Source organism: Monopterus albus, unplaced genomic scaffold (assembly GCF_001952655.1).
Source record: "Monopterus albus unplaced genomic scaffold, M_albus_1.0 scaffold24.1, whole genome shotgun sequence".
In the NCBI taxonomy this organism is placed as follows: domain Eukaryota; kingdom Metazoa; phylum Chordata; class Actinopteri; order Synbranchiformes; family Synbranchidae; genus Monopterus; species Monopterus albus.
The window spans coordinates 1,290,401-1,312,842 of record NW_018127904.1 but is presented as its reverse complement, the minus strand read 5'-3'; the positions used below and the strand labels follow the sequence as shown (position 1 = coordinate 1,312,842).

General features: G+C 41.7%; 1 protein-coding gene across 1 annotated transcript in view; it reads left to right on the top strand.

Moving 5' to 3' along the window:
- The first annotated feature begins 3,107 nt into the window (after positions 1-3,107).
- The window catches only part of fmnl2a (formin-like 2a), a 50,254-nt gene continuing 30,919 nt past the window's right edge, over positions 3,108-22,442 (top strand). The window contains exons 1-2 of the mRNA XM_020594665.1: positions 3,108-3,807; positions 21,820-21,903. Coding sequence (XP_020450321.1) covers positions 3,694-3,807; positions 21,820-21,903 — 198 coding nt within the window. The 5' untranslated portion in view covers positions 3,108-3,693. The remainder of the gene's footprint in view (positions 3,808-21,819; positions 21,904-22,442) is intronic.

The window sequence follows — 22,442 nt, the reverse complement described above, 5'->3', positions numbered from 1 at the left end:
ATAAGGAACATACTTTATTTCATGTCTATTTTACCTTCTACACTAAGAAAAAAATACTTGTGCTGAGAAAGATCCATATAGTTTATCTCAGTAATGCCATACTCAACACAGTTTTAACTTATAGTATGTAATGTTTCTGAACCAAAAATGCCAAATGATTAGTGTTTTTATAAAGGGGTTTAGTTAGCATAGAAGATACAGATTTAAATTGTTACTGTGACTGCAGCGGTGGTCTATTCCCACCTTTTCAAGTTATAAAAATATTAACAGTACAGAAAATAAGTTTCATCTAAGGTGACACATCTCAGTGCGTGAACATTTAGTCAGTGCTGTGTTGCCAGTTTAAATACATCTGTCTAAAATATATCCACATTATCAACAGGTTAGTTTGTTGGACTTCAATGTGTTGGTAGAAATCTTGTTTTATAAGTGTTCGCCTTTGTTTTAAAAGTTCACATTTGTTAGATTTGCAGGGTGACACTGGCAGATATTTGTACTTTGTTGTCCCTATACTGTATACAATAAATATAGTTTGATACTCTGCCTCTTGATTTATATGAGTGGATGTTACATATATGCTGAGCTACACGATGCAGAAAATTTTTTTTGGAAATATTCACATCCTGGGTGTAACCAAACGTGGCCATCAGCCTCTGTTAAAGGGAGCACTACTACTTTCTGTCCTTCTTTGTGGTAATTGTCTAGTATAACCGAAGGTGCTGCTCCCTGATTTGTGTTATTGTGTAAATGAAGCAGCTTTGTATCTGATTTTTGTAGTTGGTGGAATTAACAGTGTAGAGATTAGAGAAAGTGTCTAGTCTGACCCAAATTGGCTGTTACATTTTACAGACAGTAGAGGGAGTAGTTGTTCCGATGATTCAGAGGACCACTGTTTATTCTGCTAAATCCCCTTTGTTGGTTGAATCCCTGAGTTCTTCTGCCCCTAAATAACAATACAATAACACATTTGTTGCTCAGTTCCAGCCTTGTGAAGGGCACAACTTTAATGAGCTTCCTCTTCTTTAAGAGAACTTCATTTCACAGATGTTTCAAAACTGAGCGGCCAAATGAACTCCCTGTGAGGATCCTCGAACAGTGGTCTGATTGTTCTGCGTCTATTTTTGGCACCTCCTTTACATTTTATATTTCCTTGTGGAGATATTTGAAGATATTTCCCCTGACCTCTCAGAGATGCAGCTGCAAGGTGTTCCCTCCACCCAGGGCTGTGCACAGACATTTTGTTGGGCAGGTGCTCAAGTAAAAAAAAAAAAAAAAGGCACCCCCTTGCGAACAATTATTTATTTTTAAATAAAGCTTATAAATTGTAAGCATGATCACAATGAAAATAAAATAAAAAAGCCTGCCCTGCGAAAAGGAAACTTGTCAACTCAGAGGGTAAAGGGGCAGATATTTGATCATCTCCTAGGGTTTATCTGTGTACGTTCCTGCCTCCATCCCTATATTCATTGTGCCTCTTATTTCCAACGCACAACCTCTTGTGTTTGGAGGAATGTAGCACTCTAGAAGCCAAGTTTTCTCAGACTGATCAAATTGAGAAAAATATTTTTGCTTGTGAGACTGATCAAATGTGTGGGTCTGAAATGAACCTTTGTGTAACGAACTGAGCTCATTCGGTGGCATATCAGTGAATGTATGAAGCAAATGTGTGTTAACATTCCTTAATTCACGATCTATTGAGTATGAGCTAATCACAGAGAGCTGTAGCTGATCATCTGTTAATGGTGAGTAACAGGAACTCATGACACATTTGGCGATAATTCATGCATCAATTCATCATTAGTCATGTAGGTAAACATTACTTAGGCATAATGATCTGTACCCTAAGTATAATGTGTTACTACAAAAGTTTATTATAATTTATCTTTCAGGTACTTTTTCTCTGAAACCATGTGAAGAATGACTGAAGATGAAACTGCTGAAAAACCACACTGTGCAGTAGAACATTCACATTAACAAGAACAATTCCTGTCCATTTGTTCTAAGTGTTATTGCTGCTGTGTCAGAGACACTAGTGAGGCAGCACCCTCACTAGTTTTGTTCACTGCAGTTGATGGAAAGAGCCATTGTATTATTGGCATTGTTTTAAAGCTTTGTCTAGATCATGTCATGTGCTGCTCTGCTGTCAGTGTACAGTAAGCGCCATTTGCTTATTATTGTGACAGGATGATAAATGGATTTACCCCCCCCCCCCCCCCCCACACACACATATTAAACATAAACATCAATTATTAACATTCATCTAGTTATTTGATCTTTATATACTATGGTTAATGGTTAAACAACATTTTTAGTATGTATGGTAATGATTGTATGAGTCTCTGGCATCCTCATTGTGTCCAGCTAGCTAACCTCAGATGTGACAGGCTCTCCTTTTGAATCAGTCCTGAATGAAACCAATGTACATCTGGAGAACCTCTGGATCCTCTCCAGACCTCCACATGCTGATGTCACCCTGGTCTCCACCCTGTCAATAGATCAGCTTTCAGTGTTGAAAATGTTGAAGGGGAATAAATAAGTCTGACTGTGTTTATTGTACATTTGTTGTTTTGCATTGATTCTTTTTAATAACAGTGAAAAAAAGTAGTGGGAGCACTGGCCAGTAGGCCGTTTGGGGGTTTTGGATCATTTTGAGTGATCACTAAGGAATAATTCTCCAAAAATGTTAAATGAGCTGCTGCGAAAAATACACCATCTGAGTTTATATATTGATAATGATGAACCAATTATTAACATTGTGATCAAGAAAATTGCTTAAAATTTCTCTCTGCTTTAGGTTAATGATACTACAGGCCTAAAACTTGGTTTAGTGACATTTTCTGAGCAGCTTGAATGGTCCACCAGTAGCCTACATGAAAAGCAACAAATGAACTCTTGGATTTTTGTTCTGAATTTTGTTTATATAACTACACGTAGACCTATAACCAGAAGAAAGACACTAACACATTTATTTCTGTTATCACCCCACAGGCCACCACTCAGGGGTCCTTGAAGAGGGTCGCCACATGGAACCGAGGTTGTTTTCTTTCACGGTGGACTCAAAGTACCACAATGCAACGCAGACAATATCATTCCCTCAACTACGGTTTCAGGAGCTACGCCCCAAGAAATGGAAGGCTTGCCCCCCGAATGGGCTCTTTGTAGGGAGACATGAGAGTATGTGCAGCCGCAGTGTGTGCGCGTGCATGTCGAGGACCCCTCCTCCTTACCTAGCTAGTCAGCAGTGGAGGGATTAGGACGGCTAGCATTGCTCGCTTACTACAAATAAACAGACGGGGAGGGGGGGGAGATTGCAACAAGCGTGAATCATGCCCGTTCGTCATTACTGTCGACTGGGAGTGGAGCCGAAATTGTGCAAGATACGGATAACAGCCAAGAAAGGTCCGCGTGGATCGAGTCAAGTTTCCACGTCTCCTCTGCCGTGAAAATGCCTCACCGGGGGCTCTCCTACTACTACTACTACTGCTGCTGCTTGGACCCGTCGTATTATGTTGCCTCATTCACATGTGCTTTATCCTGAAGAACTGTCCAGGACCAGCAGGATAGACCTGTAAGGAGCCTCCGAGGGCGACCGAGCAAACCAAAGGCTGAGCGGAATTTTCTAGTTCTCCCCGAGCGGAGATTTTCTCAAGCGGACGTGGGGAAAAGTTGCTACTTGTTGGTCAGAAAGGAAACATGGGGAACGCAGGGAGCATGGACCAGCGCAGTGATCACAGAGGACACAACATGCCTCTGAAACTGCCCATGCCAGAACCAAGCGAACTGGAGGAAAGATTTGCACTCGTTTTGGTAAGAGGAAAAACATTTAAATGGCCTTTTCTTTGTTCTTTTCATGCTCCAGTGTCCTGGGACGGGACAGCTGTGTGTAGGTTGGACCTGTGTTTGTCCACCACGCTTGGTCCTTTCTTTGTTGCTCAGAAAAAAAAGATGTATTTCGACCAAAAAGGGGGTTTGCTTCAATGTGTCAGATGTAATATTTGCATCTCATCTGTTTCTCTGCTGTCATGTTTCAGTGTTTGGCAAAATTTTTTTTTTGATTGACTTTTCTTTTTTTAATCCTTAAGTAACAATGAAATCTTATCGTGATTTGAGTATATTGAGTTGAGGAGCTGCACAAATCAGTCTTGACTCAACAAGTTTCCCATTAAAGTATTTAAACCTAAAAAATATCCACCAGCCTTTTGCCACACCATGTTGAAATACATCATCAATCTCACTTCTGCTCCCTTGACTATAAATAACAACAACATAAATAATTGTACACTAGGCTTCTGGCTTAGCAGCCTTAATGCAGTTTCCTGAGTGTGGTCGCAAGAGACACCTGCAGTCATAGCACGGTGATTTATTGGTTTTATGCCTGTCTTTTTCAACTTTATGAGCCCAGGAGCTGGTTCACCACTTGAAGTGCCCAGCACACGCCAAGTCCTTTGAAACATCTGTCACATCATAAAGTGTCAACAGCATCTGTCAACAACTGTGTTACCTGGGGGTGAACGCTGCTCATGGCTGCTGTTGTTGAAAGGTCCTCCAGACTCTACCGTGCTGACAGGTTAACTAGTAGTATAGAAATGGACACTGCTTTTCTGAGTGAGAACACTTTTGACATGTCACAGAAACTTCCATCACCGCTATGTTGACTGATCTGAGGGTAATTACTAGCTTTGTAAGTAGTACAGGCTTAGGCGCTGTTCAGCATATCCTCTTGTACCATAAAGCATTGCTGCGTGTATATAGGCCAGTGTTATAAATAACAGCTGGGGTTTGCTGATCAGGAGAATTTCCAGTGAGCTGCACAGAGGAACAGTAAAGTTAGGGTGAAATTTGAGAGCTGGCAAAATGTGGGTCAAACGTGATCGTCGTCTGACGTAGAACTCTCATAAACATTAACTGCTCAAGAGAAAGAATATGATTTGAGCAAACTGGCTCTTACAGCTGTGTGATTGTAAACTTATCTTTGAGATAAAAGCATTTTCTGTCACCAAGCATTAATGTTGGTGCAGGTCCTTTAGCCTGTAAGCCCATTACAAAAAGCAAATCCAGTTGAGGTGGAAGTCGAGTCATTGTGGTACAGTGTTGTACTGGGGCGTATGACTGCTGCTTGGCAGACTGATGAATCTTATTCTGCGCTGCCCACAACAGACTTTAGTGTGAGGGAGGTTTGACGTCACACCGCTGAGGGATTTTGGGCTTTCATCTTAATCATGTCCTGTTAGAGGAGTCACCTACTTCTTGAAGCATCAAGGGTTTTCCCTCTTCAGAGAGATTCTGCATGGTGAATGGCAGGGATCAGAAAATGATCAGGACCTATAGGTTTTGGTTTACAAAAGTAATCTAATTATGCTTTCCAGAAAAAAAAAAATCTTACCTGCCTAAGTAAAGGATTTTGTGGGCTGGCTCTCAGAAAAGCTGATCCTCTCCCGCTCTCTGCTGCCAGCACTATGCCTCAGCTCTTGGCGGGTTGGAAGCCATCCAGCATTAGAAGAATTTAGTGCTGGAACCACAGCATTAAGTGTTGTCTACTTCCATTTAGACCCTAATGTGCCTCAGCCGTGTCGGATGGTAGTTGGCTCAGTAATTGCCGGAGTCAGTGGCACTGTGTGACTCTGATAACTCCACTTTAGTTTGAATAGCAGATGATTAAGATGATACTATCCCACATATCAGTGGTCACCAGGAGTGATTGATAAAGGTGTAAGTGTACTTTGTTCTGATTGCTTTAACTGACTCATTTCATTATCATTTCTGATATTGTCTGCCAACAATAAGCATTAACCCTTGAGTTTCTTATTAAGGACACACCAGACACAAATTTGCGTGCGTGTCGTGTGATGTCACCATGCCTCCTTTCAAACACTGACTCATGATTTTCACATCCAATCAGACCACGTGTGTGTGTGTGTGTGTAGCCACATGTATAAGAAATTAATACATGGAGTATAGAGTAATGAGTATAGAGTGTACCCATTAAATACCCAGGAAAAGATGATGTCAGACATCTGGTCTGATGATCCTTTACGTTGTTACTGTGCCAGTTTTGATACCAGTACCAAAACAGTACCTTACGCTGAGGAGTTTAAGCAATGTTTCCTCAGATGCACTAACACAAGCAGCCACATGTTAGGTACTTTCTTAGTTAGATAGATATTGATTAACACACAAGAACTTTGCATGAAGTAAACATGAAGAATTTGGTTTAACATTAACAGTCAGTGAGTGGTTCATCATCAACAATTTCTGAAATACAGTTTTCCATAATAAAAACCAACTAACCGCTGATATGATAAAGTGTTCACCATAAAATTCATGTACATTTTGAATTAAAGAACAGGCAAATTAAACACAAAGTTACTTTTGTTACAGAGGAAACAACATGAAATAATGACTTAGTTTAAAACTCTTGTCTATCGCTTATCAATGATTGACCAGACACACTCCAAAGTTTTCACTTGAATTACAGACAGTATTTCAAGCTAGACTTGTCAGTCCAAGTTAGTGTTGAAATTTAAAATTCATTAAAAATCTATTAACTCAAATATAGTATACATTTCATAATTATGTGAACTGAACATTTTAACTGGCTTCAACCCCTTAAAAGTGGTAGAAAGGTAAATTGTATCACCATCAGTATTTTCAGTTTGTTTGTTTACTAGTCATGTGTGTGTGTGTTCAGTGGCTGTAGACCACATTATGAAAAAAAAAGTATATTCTGCGGAGTTGGTAGTTTTTTACTACATACATAAAAAGCTCCCACTGAATCATGAATCACTGGAGCTAAGGACCGATCTCTGAAATACACTTGGGGCTATTTGTAATACAAGGCCTCTGCCGTGATGAGACAGGTTAATTCACATGTGACCCTGGCCATGAGGAAGAGGGCTGTAGTTTGAACCTAAATATTCATTGTTTAAAGTACTGAATGGGGGTACACGGTCATACAGGTGTAAAAGGGAATTCATTCACTTTTTTCAATATTCATTTTCTGTACATCTTTGGATGTTTTGTTGAGAATGTTACTGGCTGTAGTTTTCATTCTCCCATGCGGCATTTGAGGCAAAATGGCTCGGTACTTACTCTGGGATGCATTTTTGTGAGCCCGTACCCCTCTTGTGGTTGCCATAGTATTAACAACATGCAGTAAGTCTACAAGATAGGTTGCGCATGAAGATGAGCTAGTATTGGGGGAGCCCTCTTGATATTTAGTCTGCGCAGCACAATGCTGATATCCTAGTGGATCTGCTTTAGGGGTGCTCATGTCAGCATCCCGGTAGATCAATTTCCTGTGCACTTACTGCCTAATCAATGCAACATTGTCATTTAGCCAACCATTAGAGGGTGTGAGTAAAGCTTTAAAGTGGCATTTTTGTCTGTCCGTCGTTAAGTGCACACTGGCTGAAAGCATGTGATACGACTACAGTCAATCTCTGTGAGTCTTATGTAGAGTATGAGCTGGTCTGTTTGCTTCACACTGAACCACAGGAACATTTCTCAGCTAACACCATAGCTGACATCAAATTATACTGCACCCACATCCAGGATATCATCTACTTCAATCCTTGGGCCATAGTGATTGTTAGAGAAGTTTACAGCCATTACTTGTTGAAATGCCATATGGAGGACTATAGGCTTAGCTGTAATTTTATCTGTTCTTCTCAATAGTCTGCCCAGATTACATCTAAGCTGCTTTGTTTAAGGGCTGCTGGAGCGCAGTGAGCTGCTGTGCCGTGAGGCGCTGCATCTGAAATCTGCTCAGATTAATCACACGAGTAGCCTTCATGTTCCGCTGAAGTCTAATTTGTCACATTGACAGGTAAGCCAGGTTACATTAGCCAAAGAAGCTAATTAGCTGAGGTTACCTGAATAATATGTTAAAAATATAAGTTAGGATTCCCTTTTAATAGTTTAAACGCCCTTAAAGAAGCCCCTAAGATGTCTAAAACTCTAGGGGAAACCATGTCATGAGAAAGTGATCGCTCATAGTCACAAACCCACAGTGAATTATTAGCCAAGTCTGCATTTCCTCTGAGACTGAAAGAACTTTTTAGCATCTTGTAGCTAAATGTTTGGGTTTTACAGCATGCAATTTTCAGTCAGTCTCACCATTCTCGTTAACCTAGTTCTCAGCAGCATGCGCTTGTTTTCAGCGTTTAAACACTGACAGACCCACTGTACACTGCCTACCCAGCACCGAACGGCAGACGGACCAGTTTAGTAACTAGGTGGTGAACACAGTGGAGTCACAACAGCTATTAGCAAAGTGATTATTGGAATTACATGGCTTTCCAGTCACATCATTTCAACTTTATTGAAAGCCAATGGGAGATTTTATACTGACAGCACTGTCTGCAACTGTCTTTAAAACAAAGTGTGATAATATCTTTTGGAGACCCTGTGCTAAGTTGAGCTGAAGCTGTGATTACTCTTTCCTGGTGTTAGCTACTGTTAAACCCTTGTGTAAAGACATGGACTTTAACTTTTATAGTCCTGCATGGGACCCAGGATGTGACTAAGCTAGCCCTCCTGGTTTTGCCATCTCAACTCTTCTTCATTAAAAAGCTGAACAATGGGTATTGTCTGAGCAGCAGAGGGTGAACACTGGCTGAATCCTGTGCAGCAGGCCTGCAGAACAGAGCCACTCTTTATTCTGTGGAGAGCCCAAGACGAAGCCTGGCACTGGACCCAGACCCAGCAGGCTGCGAGAGACCATCACACATACCCAAATGTATGTGTGTGTGTGTGTGTGTGTGTGTGTGTGTGTGTGTGTGCGCACATGCTTGTGTAAGTGCATGTGTGTTTCTGCTGTGTCGGAGCCCCAGGATGCTCAGTCACCAATTAGCTGTAACAGAGCTGAGCATGAAAGGCTTGGGTAGCAATGACATCCAGCAACCAGCGTTCTGGCCTTTGCATGCTCTTAGTGTGGATATGAGGTGCTGCAGTGTTGAACAATAGTGTGCTTCTCAAAACCCAGAAGCAGACCCTGGAGGTATCTTGCTTAGCTGGCAGAGGGTTAGCTGATTAGGTGTGAACTGGCCTCTTGGCTGTGTGCAGACACTGCTGAGTCAGAATCATCGGGGCTTCAGTCGGTATTGTCGTTATGAGTTTAACATCCACATATTTGGGGGTGGTTTGATTTTCTGCCTGGGTGGGAGAGGCTGCTTAGAGTACAAGTGAAATGATGTTGACTTTAAAATGTGGCTTATCAGTATTGTCATTGTAACTGCTTTCAACAGACCCTGACCTTTGTGTGGGTGCTGGATTTACAGTGTCTCGGGAGTGATTCCCTCTCAGTTACAGAACAGTAAATGCAGTTAAACTTAATGCCTCACATTACATGGCAAATATCAATTGTTGTGAAAGAAATTAACTTTCCTGAGTAGTTTTAGACCTCCATCTGGAGTTGGTGACTTTTGACTTGCCTATGAATGTTTTTGCTGTTGATCTTCCTGTAGCTTGGGAAAGGCTAGCCCAGTCCTTTCATGTCGGTCACAGTCAGTTGCCAGCGTCGCCCAACAGGACCAGTCCAAGGACCACACAAAAGAACACAAGAGTCACTGCTCAGCGGAGAAGTGCATTATGCTCAGGATCTGTCCAGGATCCAAAGCGGCAGCTGCCCTGTAAAGCGAGATTGCTTGGCTAAAGTGCTGCACAAGAGAGGTTGTTTTGTTATGAACTGTAAGGAATTGGTTGATGTTCATGGTGTTGAGCTCAATCACAAACCAAGTCCGGAAAAGCCTCCAAATGTTGGCATCAGTGGGACAGATTGGCTGTGTGTTGTGGCTCCAGGGTCAGTTTTATCTGGTGACATTGATATTGTTGTCATTCTCTTTTAGGGGCCTTGAGCTTCATAGAGTATGTTTACAGTTTGATCTTAGGCTGAATGGCAGAATCATCATAATAATTTCATTTACTGCTTTATTTGTCCCCATTATGTAGCTTTGTAAACTGAATCATGTGGGTCTGAGAAACCCGTCATGGTCCGTCAGCTGACATCTGTAGTTGCTGGTATGTTGTTGTTCATCTTTGGACATTTTACAACCTTGTTCAGTATCTGCTCTGTGCCCTTCACTCCAAATGTAAGCAAGACAGTGCTTTAAGATGCAGTCTTAAACTATCTTTCTTCTTTTAAAGCTTTTCTTCCTTATGATCCTTTTGAAGCTGCCAGAGTCAAGAAGTCATGTTTTGTCAGGTAACAACTTGTCAGAATTAACATCTGCAGATCAGAATGGGAGGTTCTGCTGCATTTGAATGTACTTCAGTGCTCCTTTGCTAGAGTTTGATATAGGCCTCATCGACGCTACAGACAGTGCAGCAGTCTGTTGTTTCAGGCTTTGTTGCCCAGAGGATGTGCCCCTCCCTGCATGAACCCAGAGCTGAGCAGATCAGCCAGAGTCTCACAGTTTGGGGTTTAGATTAAGTATCATGTATATTCGGTATTTTGTTGTTGTTGGCTTACTTTTTTCTACTACAGTGGGGGCATCAGCCCACTTATTCAATGCCAGAGATCACAAAACATACTATTGTGAAGTCAAAACCCTTAGCTAAGCAGGTAATTTTTAATGAAAAGGCCTCTAACAAGTCACAATATAGGACAGATGAATCAGTTAGTGACATTTTAGCTTTGACAGAAGCTGTTCATTGGTAGGCACTTTGTCCACATGGTATCCAAGTGCAGTCTGATGCCTTAGGATTTCTGCTTGCTGCTTTATTCTGTATTTTTTTATTGAGCAATGATGTGTTCAGCAATCTTATGCTTCCATGTGTTTTAAAGCCCCCCCCCCCGCCTGTTTTTCACTGGATAATTTCAGAAGCACATTTCTGTGGTGGGCGCCTGCAGTTCACAGGGCAATAATCATCTAATTAGAAAAAGTACAGCTCTTTGTGTTGGATGGTTGAGTTCAAGGAAATGGCTGTGGTGGGATTGCCGAGTTAACATTTACCACAGTGTTTGGGGTTTTTATCGATCATCATCATTCTGTGAGACATGTTCGCATAGGTAAAGCAAAGACGAAAGCAAACATGTGGTGCCAGCTCTGAGTCAGGAAACATGCTAGAGTTTAATAATGTGATATCTCCAAACACCAGTAAAGCTTCCTAGATAGTTTTCCACATCAGCAAAAAGGAACAGAAAGTGCACAGCCTTCAGTATGTGTGCAGACATTTTGCAAGTTACAGTATGTCAGGTGTCAGTGTTTGACAACGAGGCGGGTTTATTTGTATAGCACATTTTCATACACAAATACAATTCAAAGTACTTAACACAATGCAAACAAATGGATAAAACATTAAAATGCAATTTAGATTAAAACATTTACATGACACCACAGAGAAGCAACATGCAAGTGTAGATATCTGGTACCTTTAGTATAGCTGTGGCAGACTGTGGATTCTCACTGTTGTCATTATACTTTGTACTCCTTTACTTCAGCCTTCCCAAGACTAAACTCTGAGTACTTAGCGCTAGAAGTGGGAGTACTGTTTTCCAGAAAATTTGAAACATCATTGTCTATGCAGTCAGCTAAACAGGAGTACAACAGCCATGGGTTCTTATACTACATCAAAACTTTGCATAAGTACATGGTGGCATATGCTGGGCGGTTGTAATTACTAGAAAACAGATTTCAAGCTCTGAAGGATTATACTTAGCAGCAGTATTAAATTAGTCAGCCTCCTTTCTGGGAGCTCAAAGATTTCCCATTCATCCTACTGCTACTGAAATAAAGCAGGCCTGTTTTTATGTAGAAACATCTTCTGTGGGTGTTTTGGTCCAACATCACATAAGAAATTTCAGTGAAACCTATGATTTCATTCTTTAACTCAATGTATTTACACTCCCTTGAGCCATTGTTTATATTTTAGATTCATGATTCATGTTCTGTGTATGGTGGAGCTGGAACATGGACTCCGCCTCAGTCCAGACACTTTCGTATCCTCTCAACTTAGGGCTTTATGAAAACTCCTCTGTGTTCATGTATCACTTGTTTTATTTGAACAACTTCCTGCTGCTCCGAACCACCGCTGTAATGTTTCAGTTGTTTGGGTGACGTCCAGTATGTTGGCCGCTCTGTATCAAGCCAAAGTGATTTTACCCACAATGCAATCATTGCAGTTGGCTTTTTCAGTACACTGTGTATTTGCCCACAACCCAGCCAAAGTTTATGGATTTTTAAATGTCATCCATTAAGATATATTGCACAAAACACATGAGACAGAGTAGTTTGGCTTTACACTCAAAATACTTTGCACAGAGGGAGCTGAATTTGATTCCACCCACTTGCAGCTGCTGTATTCTGTGTATATCACTGTTGATTTCACAGTGTCATCAATCATACATGGTATGCTGTATGGTATGGCTTTTTATATGCACTGGGTGTTTCAGTAGTAGTGTGGTGTGAAGAAAACCACACCAACGAGGTGATGTTGCTCACCAGGAGTAACTGGTACATATTAATTTGTTAGTAGTAGTGGATACAGAATAGAGATGGTGTATTAAGTACTGTATCCAAGTTAATAGTCATCCCCACCAAGGTAATTTCACTGGAATGTGCTTGTAAGAGGGTAAGAAACATACGCTCAAACATCGGAAGTCGCCATTTGGTCGAGAGGCATTGCTGTGAACAGCTTCACAAACATAAACACTGCAGTCCAAATGGAGCAGGCTGCTGAGCCGGGGCAGGGGGTTCTGGGGATTACCAAACTAATCTGAAGACAGACAGGGGACACCTGTGACCCCAAGCAAGGCCAAGGATTTATGGATCCACGCTGCGCTAATGAGGGGAGGATGGCTCATTTAGGATAGCACCAGCCTCAGGACTTTTACTCCTTTCTTCCTTGTGTAGGCACTTATCACTCAATGCCTCCACTATTTATCTTGTTCATTCTTATTGGTATGAGCCATAGGGCTCCACTTCCCTGGAGGGTAAATGAGTGGAACATAGGTTGTGCAATCTGTCACGTATAAGTACACATGGGGAGGTGCCGGCCTTACAGAATAGCCTGCAGCACTTAACCTCATTATATCTGCGTAAATGCTTTAAAAACATTGAACACCTCAGTGAGTGATGAAGCAAGTACTGAGACAGAACAGTACATCCAGTCATTTCTGGAGCTTTAAGCAACTGGCATATCTTTTCTGACTAGTTGTCCATAACTGATGCAGTCAGAGGTTGTTTCTTGTTGTGGCATGTAGTTTGTCGTGCTGGTTTATAAGGACAGCGAGAAAGATGAGGTTGGAAGGTTGCTTTAAAGGATGCAAAAGGAGTGTTTACAAGAGAAAGAGATGCAATCTGTGATGGTCATTTGCTTAGAAGAATTAAGAAAATAGTTTGATTTGGATTACGTAATGTTACATCTGCTGGCTCGGTTAAGAGGACTGGAGTTCCTCTTGACTTGTGGTACATTAGCAGGGAAAAAAGACAGAAAATAAGAGGAAAGTGTGGGTGTGTCTGGAGCTCATAGCAGACTAAATCCCCAAGGACGAATCAAACCCTCCTCTGGAAGATATCTGAGAGGAGGCTGCATGGCTGAAAGTGTGTCTGTGTTCAGTCACTTAACTGTTTTCCAAAGTTGGTTTTTCTCACCATGGTGGCATGGTTTTGAGCTTCTTTGTTGTAGAGGTAGGCTGTCTCTCTAGAGAACTGGCTTCTGGAACCCCTCTCATCTCCAAATTTTGACTTTGCTTTATATGTTTTTGTCCACAAGTCAAGGTGTGGATTTTAAATGACAGAACAATCTAGTGTGTGTTCCTTAGATGTGTTCTGTTCATTTATAGTACCTTGTGTTATGAATCAGCATAATAAACCTTCGCAACAGTTTCCACACCTGGGCATGTAAAATATTCAAATTCAGACATGTCCCCACTCAAATGAATAGATTCTCGGTTTTGTCAACGTGGTCGACATCTTCTAACAGCCATGGGAACTAAAGCAGACCCTTCATGTGGGCTGTGTGTTTGCTTTTGTGGCCAGCTGTGCTGTGAAGGCCATGCCTCCACAGACCTCCTGGAGGGTAGTGGATGGTTGGTGGGCTCTGGTCCAGCTGTCTATTTTTACTTCTTTTGTGACTCCAGCTGCCTCATGTGAGAATACATGGACACCAAAAAAGTTCTGTCCATATTTAGGAACTTTAAGAGTGAACATGTTAGAAGCAACTGTTAAAGTTCTGGTTGTCATAGCTGCCTAAAGCATGTTTTGACTGGTCTGGACTGGCATAATTTAGATGCACTGTATGGTGGATATAGCCCAGTATCACAAATCACAAGGGGCTTGGCATTGTCAACCTTCACAAGAGCAGGTTAATAATTCTGTCAGGGCCGCTCGGCGGCCGCTGCCTCTCCTTCGTTTGTCTCTTTGGTTTTCTCCGTCATATGGGCTCTGCACCTCAGCTGTGTTGCATTCCAGTAATTAGTAACTGGTTTGTCTACGCACACAGCTGGGGTGCATCCCGATGATTACCTTCTGCTTATATAAACCTCTGGCAGACGCTCCGTGCTTGCCGGAACATTAACTATCAATAACTATCTAACATTATCTACCTAACTAACATTAACATAGTAACGCGGACAGATGTGGTTAGACTGCTACGCTGACAGATACTGTGCGTTTTTTGGCTTGATTCTTCCACACACCCTACGCGCTACGCTCTTCACACTACACCCCACCACACCACATATTTTTGATTCGTCTTTGCCAGAGCATGACCTAACTTACTTTACAGTACTTACCTGTATTACGTCCTTTTGATTTCCCGGCTGACAGTCCCTGTGCCGTGGATCTCATTTTGAATGTTGTTGAGTTTTTTCTGTTTTTGTGTGAGACGTTCCTGGCTGACAGTCCCTGTGCCGTGGATATCCGTTTTGTTCGCCTGTCTTCCCTGGTCCTCTACTCTTGTTTCCTACCGTTAGTTTGTGTGTGCACCTGTTCGTCCTGGTCTCCGTCGTCATCACTCCTCTTTGCTTGTATGTATTAGGGACACTGTTCTGTTGTATTATTGTTGTGTTATCTTACATTAAACTGTTTTTGTGTACTAGCCCTGGGTCGGCTACCTTGAGTCCTACCCCTAGTTCTCCCTCACCCTCCTGGTGAGGGGGGCTAACCATAACAAATTCAGTCTATCAAAAATATTCATACTGTTCACTTTTAAGTAGTGTGTGTGTGTGTGTGCTTAAGAGTGCTTTTGTCTGGCCACTGTGTCACGCACGGTAAGTAAACTCCTTTTAAAAATGGTGAGAGCTGTGTCAGTTGTGTTTAAGGGCCATGACACGCCACCACTAGGCCGTCAGTGAGCTGCTGCGGTTTTCATGTAACATGTTGGTTGTTTGTATAGCAGGCTACATAATGAGTGGATATACATGTATTTACACAACTCTTTATATCAGATTGCAACCTTTTTTTTGATCTAGTGTTTTGTGCTTGTAACAGAGAAATACTGAGCATTGGATCAACTATGGTTGAACTCTAGTATGTGATATTTTTGGTCATTGCTATTTGCTTGGGTATACCGGGAGCCGAACCATTACAGACCCGTTGCCCTGACCTCCCACCTGATGAAGACCATGGAGATGATTGTCCTCGGCCACCTCCGTGCCCAGGTGAGCTCAGCGCTCGACCCGCTGCAGTTTGCATACCGTCCTGGCATCGGGGTTGATGACGCCATTATCTACATGCTGCATGAGACTGACACACCCCAACGCCCAATTTCTTTTGGAATATGACTAAAACTAAGAAATATATTTTACCTTTAAAAAACATGATTTCAGCTCTCTAGATGCACATTTATCAAAGCTGCATTCAAATGCTTATGCCTCATAAAACATAACAAAATTACATCATATATAGCTACTAAATATTGAAAAGTGTGGTAAGATGTGGCCAGCAGATGATCCGACTTTAAATTAAGTCTTTGCTTTCCTTTCTGCTCACTGTAGTTAGACATGAGTACAAAAACATAAAAATCAGCAGGAGAAATTTTGCTGGGCAGCACCTCCCAAACATGTATTGATAGGTCAACACAAGATTGCCTGCAGAACCCTCCCTTAGAACAACCCATCACTGTCTGTCCTTCCTGAATTCAGATTTATAGGTTCAAAACTACCCACAGCTTTACTAATATAACCCATATTAACATTTCCCCCCATGGTGTCATCCTCCCAGAACGAGGGTTTGATTGGGTTTAATCATTTGCTGTAAGAGGAGTGCTCACAGGCTTCCATGTTCAAATGTGTTAGCAGATGACAGACAGTGGGTGTAAATGGAAATAGCAATGTGGAGACTAAAGTTAATGGGAGCCACATTGATCTGACATGACAAAAACAACGTAGCAGGACAAAGATACACATAATCAGTAGGTCAGATCCAAACTGAAACCTTCAGTGTACAGTGGGAGATGTGTCTTTTCCACACTGATGGAATTTTGAAGTGTTGACAACAAAACTCCATATCCCTCTCTGTTTCTTTCAGCCAAGCTGAGATCTCTGATCCCAAAAATATTTTAGATAATCATGCAGTAAACTGCTTCAAAATACATGACCTCATGTTATAGCAGGTGTTTTGATGACAAAGGTAGAGTTTCCCTGATCATGTTTCTACCTGCAGTCATTGTTTTCACATTCCAGCAACAGAGTTCTCGTTAAACTTTCCCACCCTTCCTTAAACTTACAGTGGTGTGAAAACGTGTTTGCCCCCTTACTGATTTCTTATCTTTTTGCATGTTTGTCATACTGTAATGTTTCAGATCATCAAACAAATTTAAATATTAGTCAACGATAACACAAGTAAACACATCATGCAGTTTTTAAATGAAGGTTTTTATTATTAAGGGAAAACAAAATCCAAAACTACAAAGCCCTGTGTGAATAAGTGTTTGCCCCCTAAACCTAATAACTGGTTGGGCCACCCTTAGCAGCAACAACTGCAATCAAGCGTTTTCGATAACTTGCCATGAGTCTTTTACAGCGCTGTGGAGGAATTTTGGCCCACTCATCTTTGCAGAATTGTTGTAAGTCAGCCACATTGGAGGGTTTTCGGGCATGAACTGCCTTTTTAAGGTCATGCCACAGCATCTCAATTGGATTCAGGTCAGGACTTTGACTAGGCCACTCCAAAGTCTTCATTTTGTTTTTCTTCAGCCATTCAGAAGTGGACTTGCTGGTGTGCTTTGGATCATTGTCCTGCTGCAGAACCCAAGTTCGCTTCAGCTTGAGGTCACAAACGGATGGCCGGACATTCTCCTTCAGGATATTTTGGTACACAGCAGAATTCATGGTTCCATTTATCACAGCAAGTCTTCCAGGGGCTGAAGCAGCAAAACAGCCCCAGACCATCCCACTACCACCACCATATTTTACTGTTGGTATGATGTTCTTTTTCTGAAATGCGGTGTTACTTTTACGCCACACATAATGGGACACACACCTTCCAAAAAGTTCAACTTTTGTCTCGTCTGTCCACAGAGTATTATTCCAAAAGTCTTGGGGATCATCAAGATGTTTTCTGGCAAAACTGAGACGGCCCTTTATGTTCTTTTGGCTCAGCAGTGGTTTTCGTCTTGGAACTCTGCCATGCAAACCATTTTTGCCCAGTCTCTTTCTTATGGTGGAGTCATGAACACTCACCTTAACTGAGGCAAGTGAGGCCTGCAGTTCTTTGGATGTTGTTGTGGGGTCTTTTGTGACCTCTTGGATGAGTTGTCGCTGCGCTCTTGGGGTAATTTTGGTCGGCTGGCCACTCCTGGGAAGGTTCTCCACTGTTCCATGTTTTCGCCATTTGTGGATAATGGCTCTCACTGTGGTTCGCTGCAGTCCCAAAGCTTTAGAAATGGCTTTATAACCTTTTCCAAACTGATAGAGCTCAATTATTCTCTTTCTCATTTGGTTTTGAATTTCTTTGGATCTTGGCATGATGTCTAGCTTTTGAGGATCTTTTGGTCTACTTCACTTTGTCAGGCAGGTCCTATTTAAGTGATTTCTTGATTGCGAACAGGTGTGGCAGTAATCGGGCATGGGTGTGGCTAGAGAAATTGAACTGAGGGGCGATAAACCAGAGTTAAGTTATGTTTTGACAGGGGGGGCCAACACTTATTCACACAGGGCTTTGTAGTTTTGGATTTTGTTTTCCCTTAATAATAAAAACCTTCATTTAAAAACTGCATGATGTGTTTACTTGTGTTATCGTTGACTAATATTTAAATTTGTTTGATGATCTGAAACATTACAGTGTGACAAACATGCAAAAAGATAAGAAATCAGTAAGGGGGCAAATACTTTTTCACACCACTGTATTTCCCCCATTGCGGAATTAATTATGGGAGTAATACTCTTGTCCTTGATTTCTATATCTCTCTCAAATACTATATCTTGTCTTGTTCTTGCGTATCTTTGATTTGTTCTCAGGGATTAATTGTGGGAGGACCATTCTGATTGTCTCTCAAATACTATATTCTGTCTGGTTTTAGGTACTTTGGAATTTGTTTCTCAAGATATGTGTGTGGTGTTTGTTCTTATGGTGTTTTGTTGCTGCTGGAACACAGGAATTTCCCCATTGTGGGATCAATAAAGTCCTACCTACCTACCATACCTATCATGATCCACTTTTATTAAAATTTCATTACTGTGGGATTTACTAGTGAGTAAAATGCGTGGGTACATTCATGAGGGTGGTCTGCTGTCAGGTGTTGGTGAAAAGCTGCTCCACCCCATTAATAACAGATGCACACACAGACACACATAGTGTGGTTTTAGAAACCAGGGAACTTGACCCCAGCGTGTTGAGTGCCTGTCACTGGGATGAAATGAAGGCTGGTAGAAGTGCTTTAGTTGGAGCCTCACTAAGTAGGAGGTCCACAGCTCAGCATACTTCTAGCGACTCAGCCAACCACCCAGCCACCTAACCCGTCTCCAGGACTTCGGCACCTTTATCAAGCACCTACTGTACCTTAGACCCATTTGTTCCCCGGCCAGTTGATCTCCAGTATCCAGACAAAACAACGCATAAGTCTAGAAATAACCAAATTAATTTGAGCCTGTCATCCACAGAATGTGGATGCATATGTCTGTATGATTCAGTGAGACATCTATAATATTTCATCATTTAATGTGACCATCTACTCAGGTGTTCTAATGTGGTTAATGGAGGAAATTGGGTATCACTTAGCACAAAGTTTACAGTCTGGAAACTAGTAAACTTGTTATCCTCGTGCTTCTCTAGTTCTGTTGCTACCAGTAATAACTACATTTCTACAAACCTGCTCTTGTTTGCCTTTGGTCTTCCCCTCAGTAATATTAGTAAGGTACAATGACATATAGGCCCTGATCCTGAACATCCAGGCATGTCTTCTCTACATTGATTTTCTCATACAAATGCAGTCGTCCAAAATTAAAATGTATGGCTCTATAGATTAATAGCTCTACTATACTGTAATATATAAAACTGGAAAAAAGCATTACTCTAACAGCAGCAATAAAACAACTCGAAAGCAAGGTTGGATCATTGTGAGCCTATCTCTGTATTGCTCGCTCATGGAATTAGGCCTGATCTCAGAATATTGCTCATCTGTCATCCTCTCGCTTCCCCTGGGAGCACTGCTGGAAAATTCAACTGAGGAAAAGTCCGGAGCGCAGAACACTCTCTGATGGATGATCCAGCCCATTGTGTGAGGAGGGAGAGTAAACCACAAGCTGAGCCCGTGCACGATGCCCACATTTTCCCCTTTCTTCTTTCCTTAGCAGTGGAAAACATTCTCCCTAAACCATTTGCTCCATATTTTATAACTGAAAGCTGCAGTGTTACACTTGTGACAGCATTTGCCTGCAAAGGCATCTTTCACAGGATGTTTTTGATATGTTTTGTGTGTCTCTGGACACACAAGCGTTTGCCTCACTGGGTCACACATGTTTATTTATTTACTTATTTTTTTTGCTGAAATATCTGCATGTTCTGTTATCCATTGTGTAGGCGGTATAATTAAGCGCTGAATAATTGTCTCAAGCTTCTTTTTTTTAAAGTCAGTTTAGGGTAGGGGTGAATCATACTTGTGTTGGAAACAGCTCAACTTTAGAAGACGACAGAGCTGTTGGAACTTGAAGCAGATGTTGATAAAGTCAAGTAGGATTGTGTAACAGTTCTTGGACAGCTGAAGCTTGAGAATTGGAGCATTAACCAACATATGGGTCACATTAAATATGTCTTGAACAACACACATTTCTCAGGAAATCACTTTCAAACCGATAAATATTTTTAGTACAATCAGGAGAGTGAGAAAGAAAGAAACAAGCCCTTGTTTGAAAGTACTGTGTAGGTGTTGAGAGACTACTGGTTAGTATTACGGGGTCAAGCTCGGCTGTCTGCTTCTCAAATTAAAAGCTGTAACTCAGACAACAGAGCTTAGATAGTTCTCTTTTCTGCCACAGTGTCACTCATTAAAGAGAAACCTTTTCTCAGCTGTGTTGTAAGATTCCCCTGTAGCACTTCACAAGGCAGATAAGTTAAGGGGGGGGTTCCTCATTAGTGGCTTTTCTGTCTGCCATATAATTGTTGGTAACTGTATTGTAGAAAAGGGAAAAGATTTAGATAAGATGTTTTATCCACAACTCACTGGGGGCAGCTGTAGGTTTAAATCAGGGTTTGAATCCTGGAATGACTGTAGAAATCTTGTCACGTAAAGCAAATGAAGATTGTATGAGGCTCTCAGATGTCAAGTTTACAAAGGCACTTTTACATTTTCAGTGTGTGGAGCTGCTTAGTGAGCGTGGTAGACAGCTGTAGTTTATATTGTTTCTTGCCCCAGGCCGTCACTGATGAACACTTAACCAACGACAGTATGACTGGACAAAAACCCTCAGTGTGATACCTGTAAATATACCTTGTACAGATTATACAGATCCGTACAGGTTTCTATTTTAAGTACTCTGTTTTATTCCTATTTATCCCATCTCACAATGAGCATTCCTTGTGTGTCTGCATTGTTTACTGCCTGTTTATACTACTTATTTTGCATTGTTTGCACTGTTTGCTTGTTAATACTGCTTATTTTGTTATATTACACAGCCTTATGCTGGTTTACTGTTTACTTGCCCCTTGCATGGGGATGTGTACATGCACATTGAGAGCTGATGTACCTGAGTCAAATTCCTCGTGTGTCTGACACACCTGGCCAATAAAGCTGATTCTGATTCTGATGTTTTTATTAAATAGCCACACTTGTGTTAAAACAGGACAGGTTTTGCACATTGTATCCATTTTCCTGTAAATACTAAGACTTGTTCCCTCAGCTATATAATTTTGTGGTGTCTTGTGCTCGCTGCTAAATTTGTCTTCACAGTTTGTAATCAGAAATAGGCTGGAGTGGGTTATAACTGCAGTGTCACTAAAAACAAACTATTCTCAGCATGGGACAGATAATACAGTACATTAACACTTTTGTTTATTTGTTGGTAGTACTGAAAATACATGCATGAAATCTGCTTATACATTCCTCTTCCCATCCCTGTTGATTTTTGTGACTGGATGACCCATGCAGCACCAACGTCCCGCTCTCTGACTAATATAGCTCTTGTCATCTGCTCACTGCTGTGAGTGTGAAGAAAACTGCCACATAGAATAAACTGGTGCACGCCTGTAACTCTTGTGCCATTTTCTAGTTCAGCATTTCTAAACTAAGGCTTTGAATGCTGTAGATGCCCTGATATTGTGAGCGTAATTGTTTTTACTTAATCAGAGCTGTCAGTTTTGACTGGCCTCATGGTGACTGATGACATTTAATTAATTATCCACATCCAATTAACTGTCCTTTTTTTTCCCCCTCTCTTTTCAGAACTCTATGAATCTTCCTCCAGACAAAGCCCGACTATTGCGGCAGTACGACAATGAGAAAAAGTGGGAACTCGTCTGCGACCAGGTGGGAAACCATCACTCACTGGCGATATGATGTGACGTAACAGCTGTATGACCCTGTTTAGAAACGACCACTGTATGAACTGAATGTCTCATCCTGGAGAACATCTGTCCCACTGTGTGTCATGACCACAGCACCCATGCTCCACTGCCCTGCTTTTATAGTCTTAAGCGTCTCTCGGTCTTTGCACACTGCCCTGACCTCCCTGGTCAAGTGGGTTAAGTGGCGCAGCAGGGAGCACGCATCAGTTAGTTAGTTTAAAAAAAAAAAACAGCCTGTTGCTGGTGTCGGTGCTGCGTGTAGGAAATAGCAGAGGTTCTTGTGGGCTCCACTCAACTCGCAACCACCGCGGCAGAGTTCTTCTACATCTCTGAGCCAAAAAAGAGAAATGGAAACAAGATCAAAACCAGCACACGCTCAAAGTGTAGCGGTAGCCACTGACCCTGAAGTGAGCAGTGTTGGAGAAAGTTTGCCGGGCTGCTGACCTGCACTTTCAGTTTGAGGTGGACACTGTCTTCTTTCAGACCTGAAGTGAAAGTAGT